Raw genomic sequence first — 22,841 nt, forward strand, 5'->3', positions numbered from 1 at the left:
TGTGCAGAAAGTGCACACTGGTTTACAAAGTACATGGGACAGGTGGGAGAAACAAACAAATGTAGGTTTTGTAAAACAGAACTGGAAACAATCATACATCTTGTTGCTGGTTGTGATATACCTAGTGCAAAAGGACTGAATACTTAAAGGCGTAATAATATAGCAAGCCTGTTCCATTAGGGATCGTGCAAACATTATTATACTGAAGTAGCTGAAAAACACGGGAAACATAAGCCACAAAGCATCATAGAAAATGACGAAGTTTATATCACATGGGATGATTCATTATCAACAGTTCAAAAAATAGAAGCGAGAGAACCAGATATAGTAGTCCATGAAAAGAAGACAAAAGTAGCATTGATCATTGAAATTGCTACACCCAGTGACTGCAGTGTCTCATGTACAGAGAGAAACACAATGTCATAAAATACCAGGATTTGCAGGCAGAAAAAAGGGCAATGTGGAAGAAAGATACCCAGACAGTTCCAGTTTGTAAGAGCAACAGGTCTTATAAAAAAGAATTTCTAAATCATACTTCGATATTTTACCGATACATGTAACGCCAACCATGTAACGCCATATGAATTTCAGAAGAGTCATTACTGGGCACATTGCAGGTGCTGAGAAGAACACTTCTGGTTAACATTCAAGAATGAAACAATACTAATTTCATGAACTTTAATCATACTTTGACTTAGGAATTGAGTCCATTCCCATCATGGTATTAGAAACCCAAAAGACCTGGAGAAATTAAAAAAGGATGAACCATAATGCATTTAGTCCTGCTGATGACCAGCCATTCAGCTCATACATTCATTGGTCAATACTAGGCTAACTACTCTGCTGGGCCATTTTAAGCCTAGCCAATAACCTGAAGTCAGAATCGAACTTTATACCTTGTGTCTAGGAGGTGAAGGCTTTAACCATTATGCCAAATCCACCCTTCTATTGCTGTAGAGTCAGTCAGTTTGTGTTCTGCTGCTGTCCTCTTATGTTGCCTATATTCTCATCACTCACCCTTATTCAGCTCAACGCTCACTGCTGACTTCTTAGATAGCTACTCTTCCATGACTGACCCCTCATGCTTTTACACAAATGTTGACCTTGCCATTTATCTTGCGTTCCAAAACTTGTGCAGCTTGAGCACACACTGACCCATGTGGCTTGTGTCCCATCTCTGAACCACTAAGCATCTAGTTGTCCCACCATTGTCCTGGACATGTAGCTTATGTCCATAATGGTAAATGATCACTGCTGCTGAAATGTGGTCTGTATTTCACAGCTGACCACTTAGCTAACTAATGCCTAGTTGTTGACTTGTTACACAGCTACTGTCCCATTGGAGGCTCTCTTATGCAGTTTTCTTTACCAAGGCTATCCTGTACATAAAGCTTGTGCCTCGACCCTGAACTTGACAAGTAGGCCACATCCAGGCTTAGAGTATGACCTATGGTTTATCATTTATGCAATTCATGTGCATTTGTTGACAGCTCATAACGTTTTTCCTCATTACTGACTAATACTGTTTTTGTCAAACCCCACATGCTTCCAGTTAACTTTCTGTGTCAGCCATCTTCTCCTTAACTAGAATATGACCCAGGCACTTACTTTTTCTGGTTAGGTCTCCCCTCTTCATGAAAGAACTTCCTTATTGCATCTAGTTTAGGCAGCTGTCTGGAAGGAACCAAGGGAGTGAGTAAGTGGCTAGCAGTGCATTGTTGGTTCTCAGCATTTTCTTCATGTAAGCACTATTCTTCTTTTCCATTGGTGGTCGGGGATCTCTAAGAAGTGTCTCCAGTGTCAGCACAATGATGCATGCAAATGCGGCTTTGCCAGAGCGCAAGCATTCCCTGACAGATATGGTGATACCTTGCTAGGGGTCTATATTACAAGATCAAATGCTTAGGTGATCGAACACCTAAACATCGAACTTGTAATATCGAAAGCAAAAAACAGCAAACAGCCAATTTAATGCAGGGAAAGATTTCCCTTGGCCGTTTGCCAGATTTTGCCATTTTTGTCTACTGTAGAGCGATCTCAGAGTTGGTATATTTAGTTAGGGGGTGTGGGGGGCACAGCTCCCCACGTCGGGTTAGTTTAGGTGTAAAGTTATTTTTTTTTCCATGGCCGACTGACGTTTTCCTGCGCTGTTCGACATGTTTAGGTTTCTATATTACAAGTTTGATGTTTAAGTGTTCGATCACCTAAGCATTTGATCTTGTAATATAAATGCTTTGCTAGTCCCTTATGGTCAATTACATCACTTGTCAACCTTGAAGTATCATTTGAGGAATGAGACCAGTCTACTTCTCACCCATCTAGGACTTGATATGGAGCCAGCCTGCTTGTGCAAGTTGTTTTTCTATCATTGACCTCGTTGTGCAGTTTGTACCCTAGACTGACCCTTCATGTCAGATTTTCATCTTCTTGCTGACCTTTTATAGTTTGTTGCTCTCTGCTGATGACTCTCAGGCTGTATTCTACCTATGATCTCATTATGCTGTTTGTGTCCTAACAATGACTGGTCATACGCATTATGACCAATATGGAATCTGTATAGTGATTTTGCTTCGAAGGAATATTTGACAGTAGAATGCATTTTTATTTGTCTCTGTGTTCTGGGACTGATCCTTTCTGCAGAGTGTCTACAATAAACTAACTCACTTATGACAGTTAGTCAGTGTCCTCTCATATTGCTTTCCAGAGTACAAACATACAAGCTTTGCTGCTGACATAAAAAGAAATAGGGTTGACAGATGACTAGATCAGTCTCCAGCAAGACTTGGTGCAGACTGAAGTTGATTTTGTAGGAGACAAATGAGATTTCTTGCAAAGTTATGCACTTATGTGAGGAGAAGCCATGTTTAGAATGACAGCCTATGTAGGACAGAGTGAAACAGCAGTGGGAAAGGCCAGCACATTGCTGGGGTACTTAGTCAGATAACTGCTGCTTTTTGTATAACCCATGCATTTTTCTGAATGCAGCCACATTTATAGCATTATCATCTTTATCAGATGACCATTGCAGGTATGACCTTTCTTTACTGTATCGTGTAGGAAATGTCCTGTTTTTTGCAAACTCTGAGCCTAATGAGCTACTTTACTTGGTATTTCTTCTGGGACTTTCCTGTAAAAACAGATGCCATCTGGGGGGAGGGGGGTATCGATACTACCTGCCTAGTAGGGTCTATGTTAGAACACCGAAAAATCAAAAAATTGAACACTCACATGAGTGAATAATCAGGAACTCTAAATGGCTATTGTGGGGGGCTGTTCCCCCTCACTAAATATATATTCTTACTCCGAGATTGCACTACAGTGAGGAAAGGGAAAATATTCCGATCTTCACTGCACTGCGATCCAAAAAACGAAATATCGAATTCCTGATTTTTCACTCGTGAGCGCTCGATATTTAGATTTTTCATCGTTCTAAAGTAGACCCACTTAGTCGCTTGGTAAAATAAGAAAAAAAAGTTTCAGGTAGATATTTTATTAATGCCAAGGAAATTAATAATCTTTTTTGTTTAGTATTGGGAAGACCGCTCCCAAAGTTACTGAAATTATTGAGCTTGATGTTTGTTTAATAATGTCTGAGTATAATGATGTTTTCATTTTTTGTTGTTGTTGTCAAAAAACACTCAAAAGTATGTATCATCTGAGAAGGAAGATGGCATTCTATTGCCTTCCCCTGTGAAGAATTTAACATTTCATGCTCCAGTATAGATCTTTTTTGAACCTTGTAATCTGGAAAAAAAACTCTTACCTTAATTGTAAAAATAAGCCAAAAGATGAAGAACCTGGCTTCAGTGTTTTCCATATCCAGCATCTACTTGGCTGTTGTGATGGGTTTATATCACATAATCGAAATCCCAAAATATCAAACACCATAAGCTCGAACTTGGAATTTTGAAATGTGATATAATCGAAAGCTCAGAACAGCAAATTTTTCCCAGGGAAAAAAATCGCTGTTCCGAGAAATACACACACAATACAAGCACACCAAAAAAAGTAATCCACACATATACACTTAAAATCCTACTTCTAACCCTACACTAAACCGTACATACACTACTATCTATCCACTTACCTTAACCCAAACCCTAAACCTAAGGTCTGTAACTATCGCACACTCACCTTATCTGATCCCTAACCCTAAGGTCCCTAACTATCGCACACTCACCTTACCCACTCCCTAACCCTAAGGTCCATAACTATTGCACACTCACCTTACCCGCTCCCTAACCCTAAGGTTCCTAACTATTGCACACTCACCTTACCCGCTCCCTAACCCTAAGGTCCCTAACTATCGCACACTCACCTTACCTGCTCCCTAACCCTAAGGCCCCTATCACACACTCACCTTACCTGCTCCCTAACCCTAAGGTCCCTAACTATCCCATTCCCACACTCACCTTAACCCGGTCCATTCACACACTTACCTTAACCCAGTCCATAACCCTCGCACCACAGTGGAGAAAATAGCGAAGCAGCAGAACCAGCCCACTGAATTCTTTCCCTAGGAAAGAAGTCGACGTTCTGCAGCTTCGCTATTTTCAGCATTTGCTGTTTTGGGTTTGATATTATAACATTTGAAGTTTTACTACTTCGATGTTATGATATAAACCCATTGTGATGACATCCAAATGAGGAATCGCTTTGCTTCCTATTGTCAGTAAGGAAGTGAGCTTGGTAAACAAGTCAGGAGTCCTACGTGGTTGGAGGCTTTTGAAGGGGGAATGACACTGACAGTGCTGGCTATTCTCCTCATAACCTTTCAATAAATCTCATTTCTTCAGCTGGTTTGCCAAAATTTAGGCCAAGAGAAAGGGTCTGGAGTTCATGATTACTCAAATATCACATTCCATGGAGTCTGATAATGTGGAAGAGCTTTCGTTAATAATATCGTCCCTGTACAATTTCTATTTTCTTCCACTTCCCCCACATGCTTCCCTGTTTTGAGACAGGTCTCTACATTGGGTTGTGGCTAGAGACTTGTGGGAAATGTGTATGACCCTTAGACATTGCAATCCTTCTGTATCACACAGGAAGTGCATTCACTCACAATGCTGTGCCACTGGATGTGAATGGAAAATGAAAGCTGGTACTTGGTGTAATACTCTGCAATGATTTCTGATACTCTTCAAAGCAAATCATACAGACTGCCTGCCTTTGGTAGCAGGAAAATAAGTGTCCACCTTTTAAGCATATTAGCTGCTTTCTGTTAATCATTATGAATAGTATGCACATTTTGAAACTCATCCTAATCCCATGTACACAATGTTCTTGTTGCTTCTGCTTAGCCGTAAATCATATTCTAGGCAGAAGTAGGTTTTTATATGATTTTAAACAACTACGACCAACCAACTTGTGTAAACCAAGAAACTACAAAAGGTGCCGATCAACACAAGAAAGAACACAGCTATTTATTATATCGCTATAATTAAAAAAAACCACATTCTTAAATAGCATGAAATATGTATTAAGTTTTTTTACTGTGACTTAGAATAAATTAAACTAAATTGACCATCAAAAACAAAAATGGCTCCAAAAAAAAAAAATAAAAGTTTAGTTTTAGACAAAAAAATTAATTAAGATGGACCTAAAAAAGTTAATATTATTTTTTTGGCTATATTGACATGATTCCTGTTGTTAGAACTACGACATCAAAATCCTATTTTGTGTGTAAATTCTCACTGGTTGTCCATAACAGAAATCATGATTATTATACTGAGTATTGTAGGCATGTTTAGATGTGTGCATGCTCCCAATGTGAGCATATTAAGGGGCATTACAACTGTGAGTCCAAGGCTGTGATTTATGTAAGATGTTACTAAACCTAGCCCTCGGCATTGTTTAGAGTATCAACAATTTCTTCAAGGATCTGTAAGTATGAAACAGTAGCCTTATTGTTCCATAGATATGTTGTGTTTTTAAATGGGCTATCTTGTCATTACCTGCATGTATTTAATCAGCGCCCCTGTTTAGAACAGACTTGTGTATAGCTATCTTTAAAGACAGGCATATTAAAGGCCACTATAAATAACCTTTTAAAAGTTCACTTTTTAATTAACTTCTCTTCCTAGGCATTTTAGAACTCACTGCCTAGAGTAAGATCTTACTATGCCAGGCAGAGCTGGATCCATCACTAGGCAATATAGGCTGTCGCTGAGGGCCTCATGGCTGGGGGTCCCCACTCTGGCCAGGAGGCTTAAATATAACAAAATAAATAAATAAATAAATAAAAATACTTCTTGACCCATCGATGGTAATGGCTTCTCTTTTAAAGAGAACCATGCGTGCATTGCATGCATGCACGCCAACACTGATGTAAACACATTCCGCACTCGTGAGTGGAATTTAAACTTCCTGTTCTGTTTATAGAGAAGGTAAGTGTGTGCATGTGTGTTTATATATAATTTAAACTAGCTGTTCCATGTGTTTCTGTATATGAAAGAAAGTGTGTGTATGCGCATTGTGTATGTGTGCATGTAATTTAAACTAGCCATTCTGTTCACATGATAGATAAAGTGCGTGTATTGCTGTATAAGAAAGGTGTGTTTGCTTGTGTGCATTGCTATGTGAAGGAGTAGGTATGTGTATGTGTGTGTATTCCTGTGTGAGAGAGTAAGTGTGTGTATGTGTGTGTTGCAGTGTGAGAGCAGAGGGAAGGTAGGTGTGTGTGTGTGTGTGTGTGTGTGTGTGTGTGTGTGTGTGTGTGTGTGTGTGTGTGTGTGTGTGTGTGTGTGTGTGAGAAGGTAGGTGTGGTGTGTGTGTGTGTGTGTGTGTGTGTGTGTGTGTGTGTGTGTGTGTGTGTGTGTGTGTGTGTGTGAACAGGGAGTGTGTGTGTGTGTGTGTGTGTGTGTGTGTGTGTGTGTGTGTGTGTGTGGGAGGGCAGGTTAGTCAATTAACTTGATCAGGCTTGACCTGTAACTTGGTTACAGCAGACAAGAGTTTGAATCCTCTATATCAACTACCAGACTAATGAAGGAATTATGAACCTCTGTGGAGACAAGAGCCTGAATTCTCTACACCATCTACCAGACTGCTGATGAGTTTGAGTTTCAGTACATTTTCAGGGAATTATGAGTTTCGGTAATTTTTGAAGGGATTAAGTTTCAGTGCATTTTCATGGAATTGTGAGTTTCAAGGGAAGAGCGGTTTACTGTTGCTCATGCTAAGTCTGTTTTCAATGTGCAGCTAACTTTTTTTTGTAGCAAATGCAAGCCACTGTTTGTGCTGTAGAGTTTGAAAGCAGTGTTAGTAGCATAATTGCCTTTGGTGCAGAAAGCTGTGTATTCTACTCCCACACCATGTAGATGGCACACTGATATTGCAGTGCCTGTTCAATTGAATTGCTGATTATATGGTGCATTTTAAGGGGAATGGGGTTCTGCAGTCTTGAGTGTGTCCTCCTTTGTATGAGATGCCTAGTAACTATGAACATGTTGTCAGCCATTCCCAATTACAATATTACCAGGTTACCGATTTTTTTAATGTAACATAGGCAATTAATTCTTCAAGGGCAGCAGGCACTGAATCTGTAGATGAAACACTGAAATGTAAAGTTGCTTGCTAGTATCAACCTCTCCATCAGTTACAAATCTCTTTAATGTGAATTATTCGGATGACTTTTACTTCTGCAGAGATTGTGCTTATTGATTGATGTTGGTGGATTGTAATGACAGAAGTTTGAGTAGCCTTTTATAGTTGAATTTTTTTGAATTGGGTAATTTGTCATTATTAGTTCATACATTTTGTTTCATTGCTTATTGGAAGAATGTTCAAAACTACAAAATTAAAACACATTCTAACAAGTGGCACTGTATTTTAAAAGGAATACAATTTAATACAATCAGGAAGGTGAATCAAATAACACAGACATGTATGCATGGCTCTAAAATGTTTGCAAGCCTATGGCTTGAAAATAGCCCAAAGGAAACTTAATTCTCTGCAGGCAAGATACATTTTCTTTGAATGTGGGTTTTAATTCTGTTTCAATGAATGTGAGTTTCAAGGGCCAAGTTTACTGCTCATGCTAAGTCTCTTTTCATTGTGAGACTATATTGTTTGTTTAGCAAATGGTTATTAGTGTTTGTGCTATTTTATTTCAATATCTGTAATCATTGTAGAAGTAAATAAGAAAACAGCATGCACACTGACAGGTTTGAACAATGTTTATGGTAAATGGGGAGAAATAGACAAGTAATGGAACACTGGAATGTCTGGGGAGGGGGCTGCTACAAGGGGGAAGCAGGGTAGACGATTGCTGCAGGAGGGGCTGCTTTGGGGGGGGGCTAATCTATTACCTTGCCTAGGGCCCCATTTGTCCATGATCCAGCTCTGATGCCAGGTGTGATAAAAGGTATGCTTTACAAAAGTCAGTAATTGTTAAATGCAGGCTGAGTAAGACTGTGGTGCTCTAAACTACCATTCATCTGAGTAGACAGCAGAAAAGAAACTGGAATATGCTTAACCAGAGGACTGGATGAGAATTTTCCTCTTGGACCTCCACAAGAAAGGGAGATACAGGGACCTTTATCAGGAAAATCTCTGTAGTACTAAAAAGTAAAATACTAAGGCTGACTGAAGGGTTAAAACTGTTGCCAAGGTATGTTTGTAATGTAGTTCTGAGACAAATGATCCAAAGACAAAGAATGGAAATAATGGCAAACCTGTTGTTGTTACAAACATGTTTGAATGTGGTAGGCAAAAAGGGGAATTTGATTGAATGAGCACTTCCTGATCACTGGTTTTGTGGCTTGACACAGTCATGTACTTGAGCCACGGTTATGGGGTATTCTCATATAAAAGATTTACTTCACTGATAACACATATGAGGAACTTTTTGGTGTGTGAGGCCTGTCTTCAAATTGGTTAAATCATTAAGGCATGGCTGTATGTGTATTATTTATTTGTGCATTTATTAACAGTTTGATAATCTACTGCGGTGGTGGTGCTGCGGTAGCGTTGTCGCCTCACAGTAAGACGCTGACCGGTTCGACTCTCAGCTAGAGCGTCTTCTGCGTGGAGACATGCATGAATGGGCGTACCTTCGTTGAAGGTTGTGCGTTAGGGCTGGCAACTCAGCACGTAAAAATCAACTGCCAATCATTAGTGGACCGAAGTTCCGCTGTGGCGACCCCTAACCGGGAAAAAGCCGAAAGACACAAAGTATTAACAGTTTGATAATCTGGTAAGTGGACTAGTCAACAGAGTCTTTTCAGCTACAACCTGAGCCATAGACAGACTGAAAAAACAATTGAAGTTAAAAGGTATGCAGAATTTACACATAAACACATATTTACAAGCATACCTATAGTCATTACAATAATAATTTGAAAAGCGCAATCATAAAGCAAGTGGCTAATTTTGCACCATGCTTAGGTGAAAAATTAGCCACTGTCCTGAAAGCACAAGCCTTTGGAGTATGTAAGCAAGTGTTCATTTAATTTGGTTTCGAAGGACTTGAGTCTAGTCTGCTATATAATACAGTGACACCATATTGTATATCTAATCAGTTTAAAATGCATAATTTTATGTATTATTTAATCTTTTTTTTCTTTAAACACAGTAAGGACCTTCACAGAGTTAACTATCTCAAGGATTGATGACCACATACTCATCTTACCAGTTAGAAATGTATTTTTCTAATTGTATTGATATCACAATGGAATTAAATGTAGGTTTTTTTTTTGTATTATGTGATTTTTCTGTTGACGAATTCTACCATTGTTTTTTTTTTTAAAACGGGGCAGCCTGCAAAGAACTTTAAACTATTGCATGGTTTAATTACAAAATATAGTATACTTTTCTGAAAGCCTGAATACACTGCATTTGTCATGAGTTTATAGGCAAAAGTGTAAACAGGAGTGTGCTTAGAGTGTGTACGACAACAGATTAATAGCATAGATGACTTTTTTTTATTGTTCCTTCCTCCCCAGTGATAGCCTGGTCCTGCTTCAGGTTCGTGCTATTTTACAAAAGCTTGGTTTGGATGTGACATGTGATGATACCTTGATTGTGAAGGAAGTCTGCACTATTGTTTCACGAAGGGCTGCTCAGCTGTGTGGGGCTGGAATTGCTGCGGTAGTGGAGAAGATACGAGAAAACCGTAGGCTGAATCATCTTGCCATTACAGTAGGAGTTGATGGAACACTGTACAAACTGCATCCACAGTAAGTATTTAAAAGGAACCATTTCACAGTAAGATGTACCATTAATGTTTATTGATAAATTTATTCTGTCATTATGGAAGTCTTAAACAAGCAATATATGTTAACTGACAAAAAAAATCATAATTGTAACAAAAAAGCACAAGTGAGATGTTCAGATTTAAAACTCATGTATTGAAAACTTTAAACATTTTGAAAACTGCATTACTTGTTTTTATGATTTCAGTAAATCTGAAGCTTGGAACGATTGGAAGCCTATGCCGTCCAAACCAGCAAGTTGAAAGAGGTACCGAGTAGCTGGTAAACAAAGAAAAAAATCATTAGTTAGTATCACAGTCCTGGTAAAATTCTTCCTCGTTCTTAAATGCTTCTACGCTGAAAGAAATACACAAGTTTTCATACTGTGTTAAAATCTTCCTCTTTATTAATTCAGGTAGGTGAGCGCAATTCTGCACTCATCTACAGTGAATTGCGCTCACCTATCTGAATTAATAAAGAGGAAGATTTTAACACAGAATGACGACTCACATATTTCTTTCACCGTAGAAGCATTTAAGAATGAGGAAGAATTTTACCAGGACTGTGATAATAACTAATGATTTTTTTTCTTTGGTTACTAGCTGCTCGGTACCTCTTTCAACTTGCTGTTTTGGATGATATAGGCTTCCTGTCATTCCAAGCTTCAGATTTACTGAGATTTTGTTGATCCACCGATGTGGATATCTTAGCAAAAAAGAGATTAGGGTATCTTGAATTTTGGTTTACTGTTTTTATGATTTACAAATGTTGGCTTCAGCTGCCTTTGTTAAACACTTTCCAGTTGAGCTTTACTTTTTTGATAATAGAAAATATTTCAGCAGCTCATTTCAATGTGGAATGTATATTATTATGTATTTTGCCAGACATATATTGCGTTGAAAATAAAGGATGTTTTTTTTGCCACTCGTATATACTGCTGATACCTGCAAAGAGGAAGAAGATTTTATTTAAATGACAGTAATATCTCAATAATAATAGGTCCTGATAACTGAATAACTCTGGTAATGTATAATTTGGTAAATGGTGCTTGGTTGGGATAATTTTTTTTCTGTCTTGCAGTAACCCTCAAGCTAATTAGTTTGGACTGAGGCAGACAAGGCCTTGCCACTTGTATGGGTGATGCTGGGCCTGTGCCCCACCTCTACAAAAATAGTATTCACGTTGCTTTATGCTGTTGATGGGAGTGCCCTTTCAAATAACTATGTTCATTGGCATGGTACTTGTCAAATTTTATTTGTGGAACTGACCACTTCACAATGTCCTAGGTGACAATTAAACTTCATTGGTGATCAAAAACCCATTTCTGTTTCATGTGGTTGTGCATGTGAGTGTGTGATACAGAAGAACAGTTGCAGGAATGCTAGCCACCTGCCGGCGTGAACCTTGGCTTTAGATGACTGTCACTGTTAAAGGGGTTGTGGATGGATGGATAATTGTACGGCAAAAAATACATGCCGCCTTTTAGCTATAGTATTGACCAATGCAGGAGCTTTTTTCCTTACATTTTTTCCTAATATTTCACTCTACATTAAAACTCAAAATCACGAGGGGCTGCTTTGATTATACAAGTTGCAGACTAATTGCACTGCATCTGTACCAGGCATTCTTTGAGTGTTATGTCATACAATATGGATCTGGGAATAATGTGTTCATTTCTGATATGGAGAGTGCTAGACAGATAATTTAGCATCTTGATTAATATCAGGGAACTGGCACAAATGTCCAAGTGAGTCTACTTAAAGATGTATATGGCTAGGCATCTTAAGGTCCTTCTGATTGCTTGCATAGTATTGTTATTATGTTCCTATGTTTATTACTCTTGCATGAAAAAAATAACCCAGATATTGTTAGGGTTTTAAGGGCTTCTTCAAGGCAGTCCATCAACATTACTGCCCATTGAAACTGTACCCTAGTAAATCACCTCCAATCACAAAAGGAAACCTGTAATGCTTTCATTTTGTCATTGCTGTAACTTTGCATGGATGCAAGCTTTTTTATTACAATCCTTCAGCGCAGAGCTAACATACATCTGCCATTACGAGGGGGACTTTATTTCCTGTACAGACTTTGGGTAACAGGAGAATCCTTTCTGCAAATGCAGTACTTGAACAGGAATGAACATTATCTGACAAATTGTTTTGCTGCATGCATTACAAACAGCTGAACATAGAGAACTAATCTTTTTAAGGGGGAGGGAGAACTCTGCCTCATGCCTTTTTATTTTTATATACTAATGCCAGTCACACAACTTCGACCATAAGTGTAATGCCATGTACAGTGCAAGGGTTCACATTAAGTCAATCAACTATTGCCATAATCAGCTTGTTGTGCTGTGAATAGGTAGTGATAACTCTCTTATCCATCAGCAAACTGTACACTTAAATGCAGCTGTATCCCCATATGAACATGCAGTCAGTTGATACAGTTTATGCAATGATGGTATATCACGCTGTATTATTTTAAGACCTGTTTTTCGTTTTGCTTCTCTTACAGTTCTGTGACAGAATGGCCCGTTGCATTCATGGAAGGTAGAAGGATTAAATATCATTGATATGCATATTAATCCACTTATACTTGTCAGCAACAGCTGTCCATTTGTAGAAATATGAAGACTAGATTTCATCCTTATTTGGATGAAAATGAAACTATGCATGTGCATATTTTCATTTGCTTTTTGCAGATCCCATTACCATTTTGGAGATAGTCCAACTTTTCATCTAAGGCTGAAAATGTCAGTGTGATCCTTGATAATGTGCTGATTCTGAGGACCAGCTGTCATCAGTTATCAGATCATCATCTATTTAAAGAGCATTGCACAGGTCGATTATCTTATTCTTTCTTTGTAGACGGTGCTGATTCCTACACTTCCTTTTTTGTCATGTGCAATTATTGCCATGCACTTTACCAGGAGAGTCTGTATACATAACTTGCCTACCTACAATAACTATAGAATTCCATTGCCAGAGTTTTAAGTTGATCTAGATTTTGTCACATCACTTCTGTGTTGTGCGATCTAGGCTGACTGCTAATTGTGTCAGGCTCTGCTTTTAATGTTGCATTGTCTGTTTATAATAGGTTTATAGGTTCATAGGTTGGTACTAGGCTATTGGCCTTAGGGCCTATACAAGCCTAGCCATAACAATTCCCTGGCTATTTCTTCCCACAGTATTTACTTCCCTGGACCCCTGTCTAGCAGGGTGACTGACATGATCCCTGGGGTGAATTTTCTATCTCCCATCCAATCATCAAGGTTCCTTTTGAAGAGGGCCAAAGAGGCGGTCTGCTTGACATGTATGGGCAGTCTATTCCAGAGTCTGGGGAGTCTCTGGGTCAGGAACCTATCCCTCCAGCATGTTTTGTTCATTGTGATGACAAGGTTTAGATCTCTGGAGCGTGTGTCTCTGAGGGATTATGATTTCCTTAGGTGTAGCATGTCCAATAGCTCTGGGTTTGACATGGCCTTGTATGTTAAGCAGAGATCACCTCTGAGTAGACGATATGTGACCGAGTATAGGTGGAGTTTTTTTAGACGGTCAGCATAGGGCATCTGCTTTAAGTCTGTGATTCTTTTAGTGAGGTATTTCTGCAGCCTTTCCAATTGCAGATATCTTGAGAGGTACATACCAAATGGGGCATTCTATTCTATAATGGGTCTAATGAGGGATGAGTACAGTGGGACAATGACCTCCTTTTTTCTGGATGAAAAGCCCTTATTGATGAGGTGTGCCATATAGAAGGATTTCCTGACTGTTGTGGCGATATGGTTATCGAAGGTGAGACTACTGTCCACCTGTGTCCCTAAGTCACTTATCACACTTTCGGTGTTTAGAGTACTGCCATCTATGTGGTAATTTATGGGTACATGTTTTTCCCAAAGGGGATAACTATACATTTCTTGGCATTGAACTTGAGCCCATGGCTCTGGTACCAAGCATCTGCTTCTGTAAGGCCCTTTTGTAGAATATCCACATCATTTGGGGATTCAATAATGGCTCCCAGTTTGCAGTCATCTGCGAACTTTGTTAGCCAGAGTCCCTTAGTGTTGGCCTGTACTTCACAGAAGTAGATGCCAAACAAGAGCGGTCCCAGGACTGAACCCTGAGGTACTCCACTTGTCTGGAGCTGGATTTTGAGTCGGCTACTTTTACAGTGTGGGTTCTGTCAGTAAGCCAGTTGGCAACCCATCGAGTGACATAGGAATTAATGCCAAAACTAATAAAGGCTTTATTTGACTTTTTCATACCATATGTCAGTTATCATTAAGACTGTCAGAAAAAGGGCCACTAATTGTCCCAAAACTAGGCTGGAGGGATTAATCTAGTGTGCCTTAGTTCCTTTTTTGTGGAATAAATTACTTTCAATGATGATGTTATATGATTCTAAAGCCTGTTGTAGGAGGTTCTTTCACTATCATTTTCACAGGGAACTTTATTGTGAATCTTCTTACTTTATTTTTATGACCATTTGTTTACATAAGCTGTGTTTGCAACTGATTTCTATTTTTTTCTGCTGTTTCTTGATTTATTTTTATACCTGTTAATGGTATAGGTTCACATGTGATTACTAGGATAATGACTCAGGGAGCCCTTTTAAGCCTAGCCATGCTTCTCAGATGTATTTGACAAGTTATTATATTGTAGGATTATTTAATTTAAGGGGTACATGTAAGGTTGGGCATGGGTCATCAAACATTTATAGACTGGCTATGCCTAATAGGGACACAGGTACCAGACCAGGGGTAAATTTATGATTCCCCATCTACTTGTCCAAGTTATCCTTGAATTGAGTTCGGAAAGTACATTCCTTCACATGGATGGGAAATCTGTTCCACAAAAGGGGTAGTCTCTGAGACATGTACCTTCCCCTCCGATATACCTTACTTATGTTGCAGATTAGATTTAGGGACATTGATTGGGTAACTTTGATGCTATTTACTTGTAAATGTGCAACAACGTCATCAAAGTGGGATCAGAGGATGCTTTGTCAACAAGGCATAGATTGTCTCTCAGTGGTCTGTAGGATTTTGTGTACAGGGATATGGCTTTGAGGCGGCCTGTGTAGGACATGTTGTTTACTCCCCGTGTTCATTTTCTGAGGAACATCAGTGAAAGCTCCATTTGTTGCATATGCCTGTTCAGGTACCTACCAAAGTGGGCATTGTACTCAATGATTAGTCTGATGAGGGATGAGTACTGTGGAACAATGAAATCCTTCGACTTAGATGACATATCCTTGCTTATAAGTTGCATAACATAACATTTTATTTTATTTTACATTTGATTACTGGGGTGGTACGTTGATCACAACTGACCATTTGCAGGGACTGCTCAGGTGTAATAATTCACAAATAAAAAAAAAAGAGAAGAGAGAGGCAGTTAGTTGTACATATCAAGAACAGAACAGAAAGTAGCACTATCTAAAACTTCACAGCAGCAATTAACAGATGCAGTAACATTTATAACTGATGCAGATTTTACAATTCACATGATTATATTTCAGGATTACATCATGGTGGAAATGGTGTGCAGTAATGGTCATCAGGGCTGGGGATGGTGGGAGAATTAGGGGGTGTTAGTTAGCGAGTAAGTAATGAGAGTAATGGTAGAGGTTAAGGGGCCTTCATGGTATGTGGCCTGCTATGTGGCAAGTACAGTTTGATTTGGTGTGGAGGAATTTTTTAAATTCAGCTCTGAAGGTGGAGAAGGGGGTTTACAGTCCCTTTAGGTGGTTGGGGAAAAAAATCTCATATTTTAGGAGCAAGGATGGAGAGAGAGTAGTCTGTGCAGTGTAGCCTGGTTTGTGGGGGTGTTCGAGTGGAGAGTTTGCTTGGGAGAAATGTCTAAGGTTTTAATGTGTGTATTTAGTATAAAGTTTGTATAAAGTATAGTATAAAGAATAATTTTCTTATTACTATATAGTCATGGTGGACATAGGCCAGATCATTTTCTACATGTGTTCCCAAATCCCTGACCATTGAATCTACTCTTAGGGATGTATTATCCATGGCAGCCGTTTTCACAAAGAATACTATTATGCATTTCTTGGCATTAAGTTTTAGACCATAACTGTGGCACCAGTTATTGATCTGAGTCAGGCCTTCTTGGAGGGTATTTGCATGTCTGGGGGATTCTATGACAGCTACTAGTTTGCAATCATATGCAGACTTTGTCAGCCAGAGGCCCTTGACATTGGCCTTCACTTCAGAGAAGTAGATGCCAAAAAGGAGCGGCCCTAGCACTGACTCTTGTGGAAATCTGCTAGTGACTGGTAGATTCCTCTATCCTAACTTCTTGGATCCTAGCTTTGAACCAGCTGGCTGTCCAGTGGGGGACATAGGGGTTTATAGTTAATTTTGTGAATTTGTCTATAATGCCTGTGTAGGGTATTGTGTTAAATCTTTGGGCCAGGTCAGGATAGACAGTATGCACCATTTTGTTCTCGAAGAAGTCCACCAGGCTGTGCAGGAATGACCTGCCCTTGATGAAACCAAACTGGGATGAATCCAGTGTCGAAAGATTTCCTATGTCATTGTTAATCATTTCCATGATAATTCTTTCCATGCCTTTGCTTAAGAGACTAGTCAGACCTATGGGTCTGTAATTTCCAGGATGTGTAGATGGTCCCCCCTTGTGCAGAGGGATGACAGTTGCAGTTCTCCATTCACTAGACATGAAGCCTACCTGGAGGCTATGGTTAAAGAGTGATTTTTGTGGCCCTGATTGGTTGTGGTTCATTCTTTTAAGGAAGAATCCTGGTATATTATTTGGGCCCAACAATGCAGTGTTCTTTGTCTTGGCGACTGCATTGAGGATCTGTTCCCTAGTGATAGTTGGGGAAGTTATGGTTGAGGATATTTTGTAAGAAGTATCTGGGGAAGAGAAGGGAGTAAAATTGGAGCTAAATTTGTTGGCAAGTATATTTGCTATAGCTTCTGGCTCAGTATAAGTGGCTCCTCTATTTACAACTCGTTTGGCACATTGAAGTGTATTGCCTTTGAGGCTGCAGACAAAGCTGAAGAATACCTTGCAATTGTCCTTGACCAAGAGGATATTTTTACCTCAAATGTGGCTTTGATAGACTTAATTAGCCCCCCTGAGTTGCTTGCTTAGATTGATGAGGGAGGTTTTACCTTGCTGGCATTGCACTTCCTAATTTTTGACATGACTTTGTTAATTTTGTTATACAACCTATATATGTTGGGATTTTACCAGGGTGGCTTATTGTGTGAGTTTGTCTTGTGATTATTCTGGATAGGGTATCTGTCTCTGTGCAGCCATTAACATGATTGTATTTTTTATGTAAATTACTGTTTCTCTACTTATTGTGTCTGAAACCACTATCTTGTATGCATTTGCTTCTCACTTGGCTGTATTTGTTTCTCTATTGTATGTATTTCTTACTCTTGGAGCTTTTCTCCCCGGGCCTTCACTGAAAAGGGACCTGTGCCCAGACGGACTTTCACAGTAGACAAATGTAAAATAAATAAATAAAATAAAAATTTTTGTAAACAATTCCACACAAACAGTGCTGCAGTCAGGGCTGGAGGGTGGGTCTGAAATTTTGATAAGGTGTGACTTAATAGTAGGAAGTTTGCTTTGGAATAACTTTTAAACATTCCAGGGTTAGCTGGGGTCCCAGGTTTTACTTTTATTTCAAAGAAGACAGCTTTATGGTTTGACCTGACCACTGAAGACATTACACTGGGGGGGGGGGGGGTATCCAACATTCTGTCATGTTTGTGAGCACCAGGTCATGGAAGTTAGTACCCCCAGCAGGACTATGGACACGCTTATTCAGGGTGATTGTTTACAAAGTCCAGAAATGTCTGTGTGTGAATGTTTGAGATCATATATGATTTCCAGTTTATAGTGAGGTAGTTAAAGTCGCCCTTGAATATGGTGTTGCATTGAATGTGGAGTGTGTCCAGTACATTTAAACAAGTATCATGGGTTTCCTGGGTCATAGAGAGGGATATATAGCTTGCAAGGATATAGTATGGGACTTTTCCTATGATAATTTGCACAGAGAGAAGCTCAAGTGAGCCACGCTGTTTGACCAGTTAGAGGTATGTTTGTTTTTGATGAAAATTGAGAAACCTCCACCTTTTGCCCCTTCCTGTGTAGTAGGTGGTATACATTGCCAGGGTTATCTCCATGGCTTTAAACCATGTCTCTGTAACTGCACAAATGTCTGCATTCTCTTGAGTGAGAAGAGCTTGCAGGGAGTGGATGTTTTGTTTAGAGTCCTATCATTGAGCAGTAACACTTTTAGATTTTCTTGGGTTGGTTTTACTATGTTGGAAGTTTTATCAGCTTGGAAATGCCTAAAAAGGTACTATGGGGGTGGAGAAGGTTTCAGCCAATATTGGAAATCCTAGATGGGGCAGGTGCAGACCATCCCTGACCAGGCTGTATGTTGTACGCCCTTTGAATGACACCAAAAACTAAACCAATTGTTCAAGTATGTTATATTGTGGTCATGTTGTGGCATCATCCTTGGAGATAACCTTGCACTTCCAGTGTGGTCTGTCTGAGTGAGCACATAGGCATCAGCATTCTCTAGGGTGAGGAGAGCTAGTAGGGAATGGCATTTTTTGTTTAGACTCCTAGCATTGAGTAGTCACACCTCTAGTTTTTCTTGGTTTTGATTTGCAGTGTCATAAATACTTTCAGTTTTGCATTGGATTGGACGACAATGTTTTAGCCAATATTCAAAAGCCTAGTGGGGAGAGGTGTAGACCATCCCTGGGAAAGTAGCATGGTCTGTTGACCATCTCCTTCCCTGCTGACAAATATTGCACCTCTCCTTAGAATGACACCAGAAACTATGCCAATTATTAAAGTCAGTCATTTTCTGTTAGTATTGTGGCATCATTCTTGGAGAAGGTAAAATAATGCTCAATACTAGACTCATACCTGTGTGAGACACATATTCCATGAGCTCCATCATGTCTTTCTTCATGTAGTCCTGGAAGGCATCTCTCAAGTCTTTTATATTGATGTAGACTATGACTGAGTAATACTGGTACTTGTAGTTCAATGACCCGAGTATGTGCATGATCACTGTGACTCTGTCCTTGTTCACCTCAGAGAATGGGGCATCTGTGTGTGTCATATGTCAAAATATTGGGTTGTTTTGCAGTTTGCCTTATGGGCTTAGAAGTTGAGATTCTGCGAGATGTGGCTGCATGTCTCATGGTGGGTGTTATTTTGTTAGAGTGGCTTTTGAGGGTGCTGAGGATATTTATTGTGAATGCAATGTCTGGAAGGTCTTTGGGGTTTAGGAAAATTATGTTTAAGAGAGCCTTAGCTTATGTGAGTCTGTGTGTCTGGTCCATGGTATGTGTTGTGAGTGTAATGTGTTTGTTACTGACAATCTGTTTGATATTATAAGTGTTTGCATGTCAGAAGTTTGCCTGTAATGGCACTGTGTAACTATATGAGTTAATTTAAGAATTAGGTGGTTGTCAGTAAACAAGAGACAATTGCTACATTATCTGCCCTAACCTGTCCACCAAACTGGCTACAGAGATAGTAGTATTGGTATTTATCATTATTGTTTGTGCAATGCTTACATTTTTGGGTATTTTAAATAAAAGTAAATTGTACGATCACAAATCCTCAATGAACTTGTTTAGCTTCTGAGTGATACATATTTGTTTACCTTGCAGTTTTTCCAAAATTGTTCATGAAACAGTAGCAGAACTTGCACCCTGTTGTGATGTTACGTTCCACCAGTCTGAAGATGGATCTGGGAAAGGTGCTGCCTTGATTACTGCTGTAGCATGCCGACTAAGAGAGACTGGACAACATTAAAGAAGAATGGCTGAAGATAACCATTTTTTCATAGAGAACATTGGGCTGTGCAATGCATTGATTTTGTTTTTCACAATATTCAAAATATCATGCAATCACATACTGCAAACTTTGAATTCTTTCCTCTGATAGTGGGCAATGACTACTTGGCCTTTTTTTATATGGAAGGGAACTAACATCTTGTTTTCTTACAATGAATGCCACTTCATAAGTGTCTCAGTATTACATCAGGCTTCTTTGCTCATCTTTCTGTTTACTTGCTTGCCTTCTACTGTAAATAGCTTGTGAGTCCCTTTCCACATTCTGCTTCCCTTTTAGTTCTGCACTCATTTTCTTGATTTTCCTTCCCAGATAACTACAAAAATCCTTTTTCTTGTATTGACTTTAAACTGCTGTGTTTTAAATCACTTCAGTTTTGACCTGCTTCTACCTTGATTTCAATGCCTGTCATATTACATAATTGCACTTTCAGCAGAGAGTCAAGCTCTTCCTTCGCATCCTTCTGTGATGTCACTTGTTAAGGCACTGTAAAGGACTGGCTGCAGAACCGGTCCATGAACTACCCTGTTGTCATCACCCTTTCATTATACTGACATCCATTCAGTATAGTGAAGTCCATTCATTGTTATGCTCTATAACTTTTACCCTAGCCAATGCTTTTACCTAAGATATCACCCCAGAAATTATTACAAGTTTCCCTTACTTGTTTTCTGTCCTATTTTTGTGGTGCTGTGTGATGTCCTAGTCATCTTTATGATGCAGTGTCTGCACCCACATCCTCACTTAAAAGCCTGCTTACCCAAAGAAATCTATTTGACATGACTGGCTTGACTGTTTTTTTTTTTTTCAGTGAATTCGTAGATCACAGTGACAGACATACAGGTTCTGTCCTTGATTCTGATCCCAGTTTTCTGAAGGGAAGTCACATGACTTATTTCCATTGCTCAGGATCTTCATCCCCGTCTTGGGATTTGTTTAAAAAGCTGGTTAGTTGTTATTATAAAGGACTGTAATTTATGTCCCAAAGAAGAATGAAGAGAGTGGGTATTTGCAGGATATGACAAAGTAAACTTTATTTTCTGATTATTCAATATTTTGAACTTGTTCATAAATCAGTATCAAGGCTTCTATACTGTTGTGACATTACATTCCATCAGTCTGAAGACGGTTCAGGAAAGGGTACTGCCTTAATTATTGTAGTATATTCTAAGAAAGATGTGAAAACATTAATGAAAACTACAATAGTTACTAATAGAAAATGTTGTAATCAGTTATGAGACAGTTACTGCACTTTGTATGTTTTATGAAGAATATTTATTTATTCTCTGTCAAATTCACTAATGCCTTTATAGGACAAAAGATTGACATGAGTGATACACACAACTTGTGTAAATATGATAATGCCACTTATTTGTTGGACATATGTAAACTATGTGCTGCAGAATGTTGAGATACAGCTGTGTTATTTGTTCTGTTTTTGCATAGTATCAATCATTGTTTCTGTTAATGATCATATTTTGTATAAAACATGGCTGAAAAGGTGCTCTTGAATGTGTTACATAAAGTGCCCATGCATGTATTTGTTGTGTGTGTCTTCTTTATATGTTTAGTTTTAGAAATGTCTAAGGATTTGGGGATATGTATCTGCTATGACTGATGTAGTTTAGAAATTCACATGCTTGGATGGGTTCACTGATACCTGCTTGCTGTGATTCTAACATTTATAGACAGGATGTGTAAGCTTTGTATACTAGATAAGGAGTCTCCAGTTCAGAATGACTCAGCATACCTCTCAACCACTTAGAACACGAAATCTGGCAAAACCATAAAAAAATGGGGGACAAATGCCCAAAAATTGGGACAATTTTTAAATATTGCTCTTACAAACTTAGAAAGTTGATAGAATAACAGGCTTTGTATTAGCATCAATTTTCCAAAGGATATGGAGTCTGAATCTCAAATGTCTGTCATTATTTTCTGACTTAAATCCTCAATGACTTGCCAATGATTTGCCAAACAATAAAAAAAAAAACACAATTTTATGAGAAACAGGCCAAAAATATGTGGCGAAATCTGGACATTATGTGAAAATCTGTATAGTTGAGAGGTATATCACTCAAAAGTGGAGAGCTGTGCTAATGGGCAACAAAGCTTTTGGGAGCCATGAATAAATGTGGTACTCTGTTGGTGTGGCCTGTTTAAATCAGGACTTTGTATGTTCCAAAGCATTGCTTTAAACAGAAGATTTGTGGATTACAACAATGTATAAATATCCATTCCATGAAAGAACAGTGCAGAGCAGTGCACAACATGCTTAAATATGCATAGCAAGTTAGCAAAGTATTCCTTTGTATTTAAATGGGAGAATCTGTCCATGCAGAAACAGAGCAGCTTTGCCCTGCTGAGATTATGGATCCAGGTAAACAGTGCATGTACAAGTATGTATGTGAGTGTATATCTGTGTGTGTTTATGTTTGGGTGTCAGGATAGTGTACAAGTGAGTACTGTAATTATATGTGCATGAATGCATATTGTGAAAGTATGGTTGCATGTGCTGATGTGTGTTGGATACTGGCATGAATGGGAAGCTCATGGCTGCAGGGTGTGCTAGCAATGGATATGTGCATGTCTTTCTGTGTGCTGTGTGTGTGTGTGTGTGTGTGTGTGTGTGTGTGTGTGTGTGTGTGTGTGTGTGTGTGTGTGTGCGTGTATATGTGTTCATATCCATTCCATGAAAGAACAGTGCAGAGCAGTGCACAACATGCTTAAATATGCATAGCAAGTTAGCAAAGTATTCCTTTGTATTTAAATGGGA

At 39.0% G+C, this 22,841-nt stretch overlaps 1 protein-coding gene across 1 annotated transcript in view; it reads left to right on the forward strand.

Moving 5' to 3' along the window:
- The window catches only part of HK3 (hexokinase 3), a 411,658-nt gene extending 390,053 nt beyond the window's left edge, over positions 1 to 21,605 (forward strand). The window contains exons 18-19 of the mRNA XM_044069296.1: positions 9,942 to 10,175; positions 19,882 to 21,605. Coding sequence (XP_043925231.1) covers positions 9,942 to 10,175; positions 19,882 to 20,026 — 379 coding nt within the window. The 3' untranslated portion in view covers positions 20,027 to 21,605. The remainder of the gene's footprint in view (positions 1 to 9,941; positions 10,176 to 19,881) is intronic.
- The last annotated feature ends 1,236 nt before the right edge of the window (positions 21,606 to 22,841 follow it).

The sequence above is a fragment of the Protopterus annectens genome, chromosome 4.part0 (genome assembly GCF_019279795.1).
Source record: "Protopterus annectens isolate FY-2018-M chromosome 4.part0, PAN1.0, whole genome shotgun sequence".
In the NCBI taxonomy this organism is placed as follows: domain Eukaryota; kingdom Metazoa; phylum Chordata; order Ceratodontiformes; family Protopteridae; genus Protopterus; species Protopterus annectens.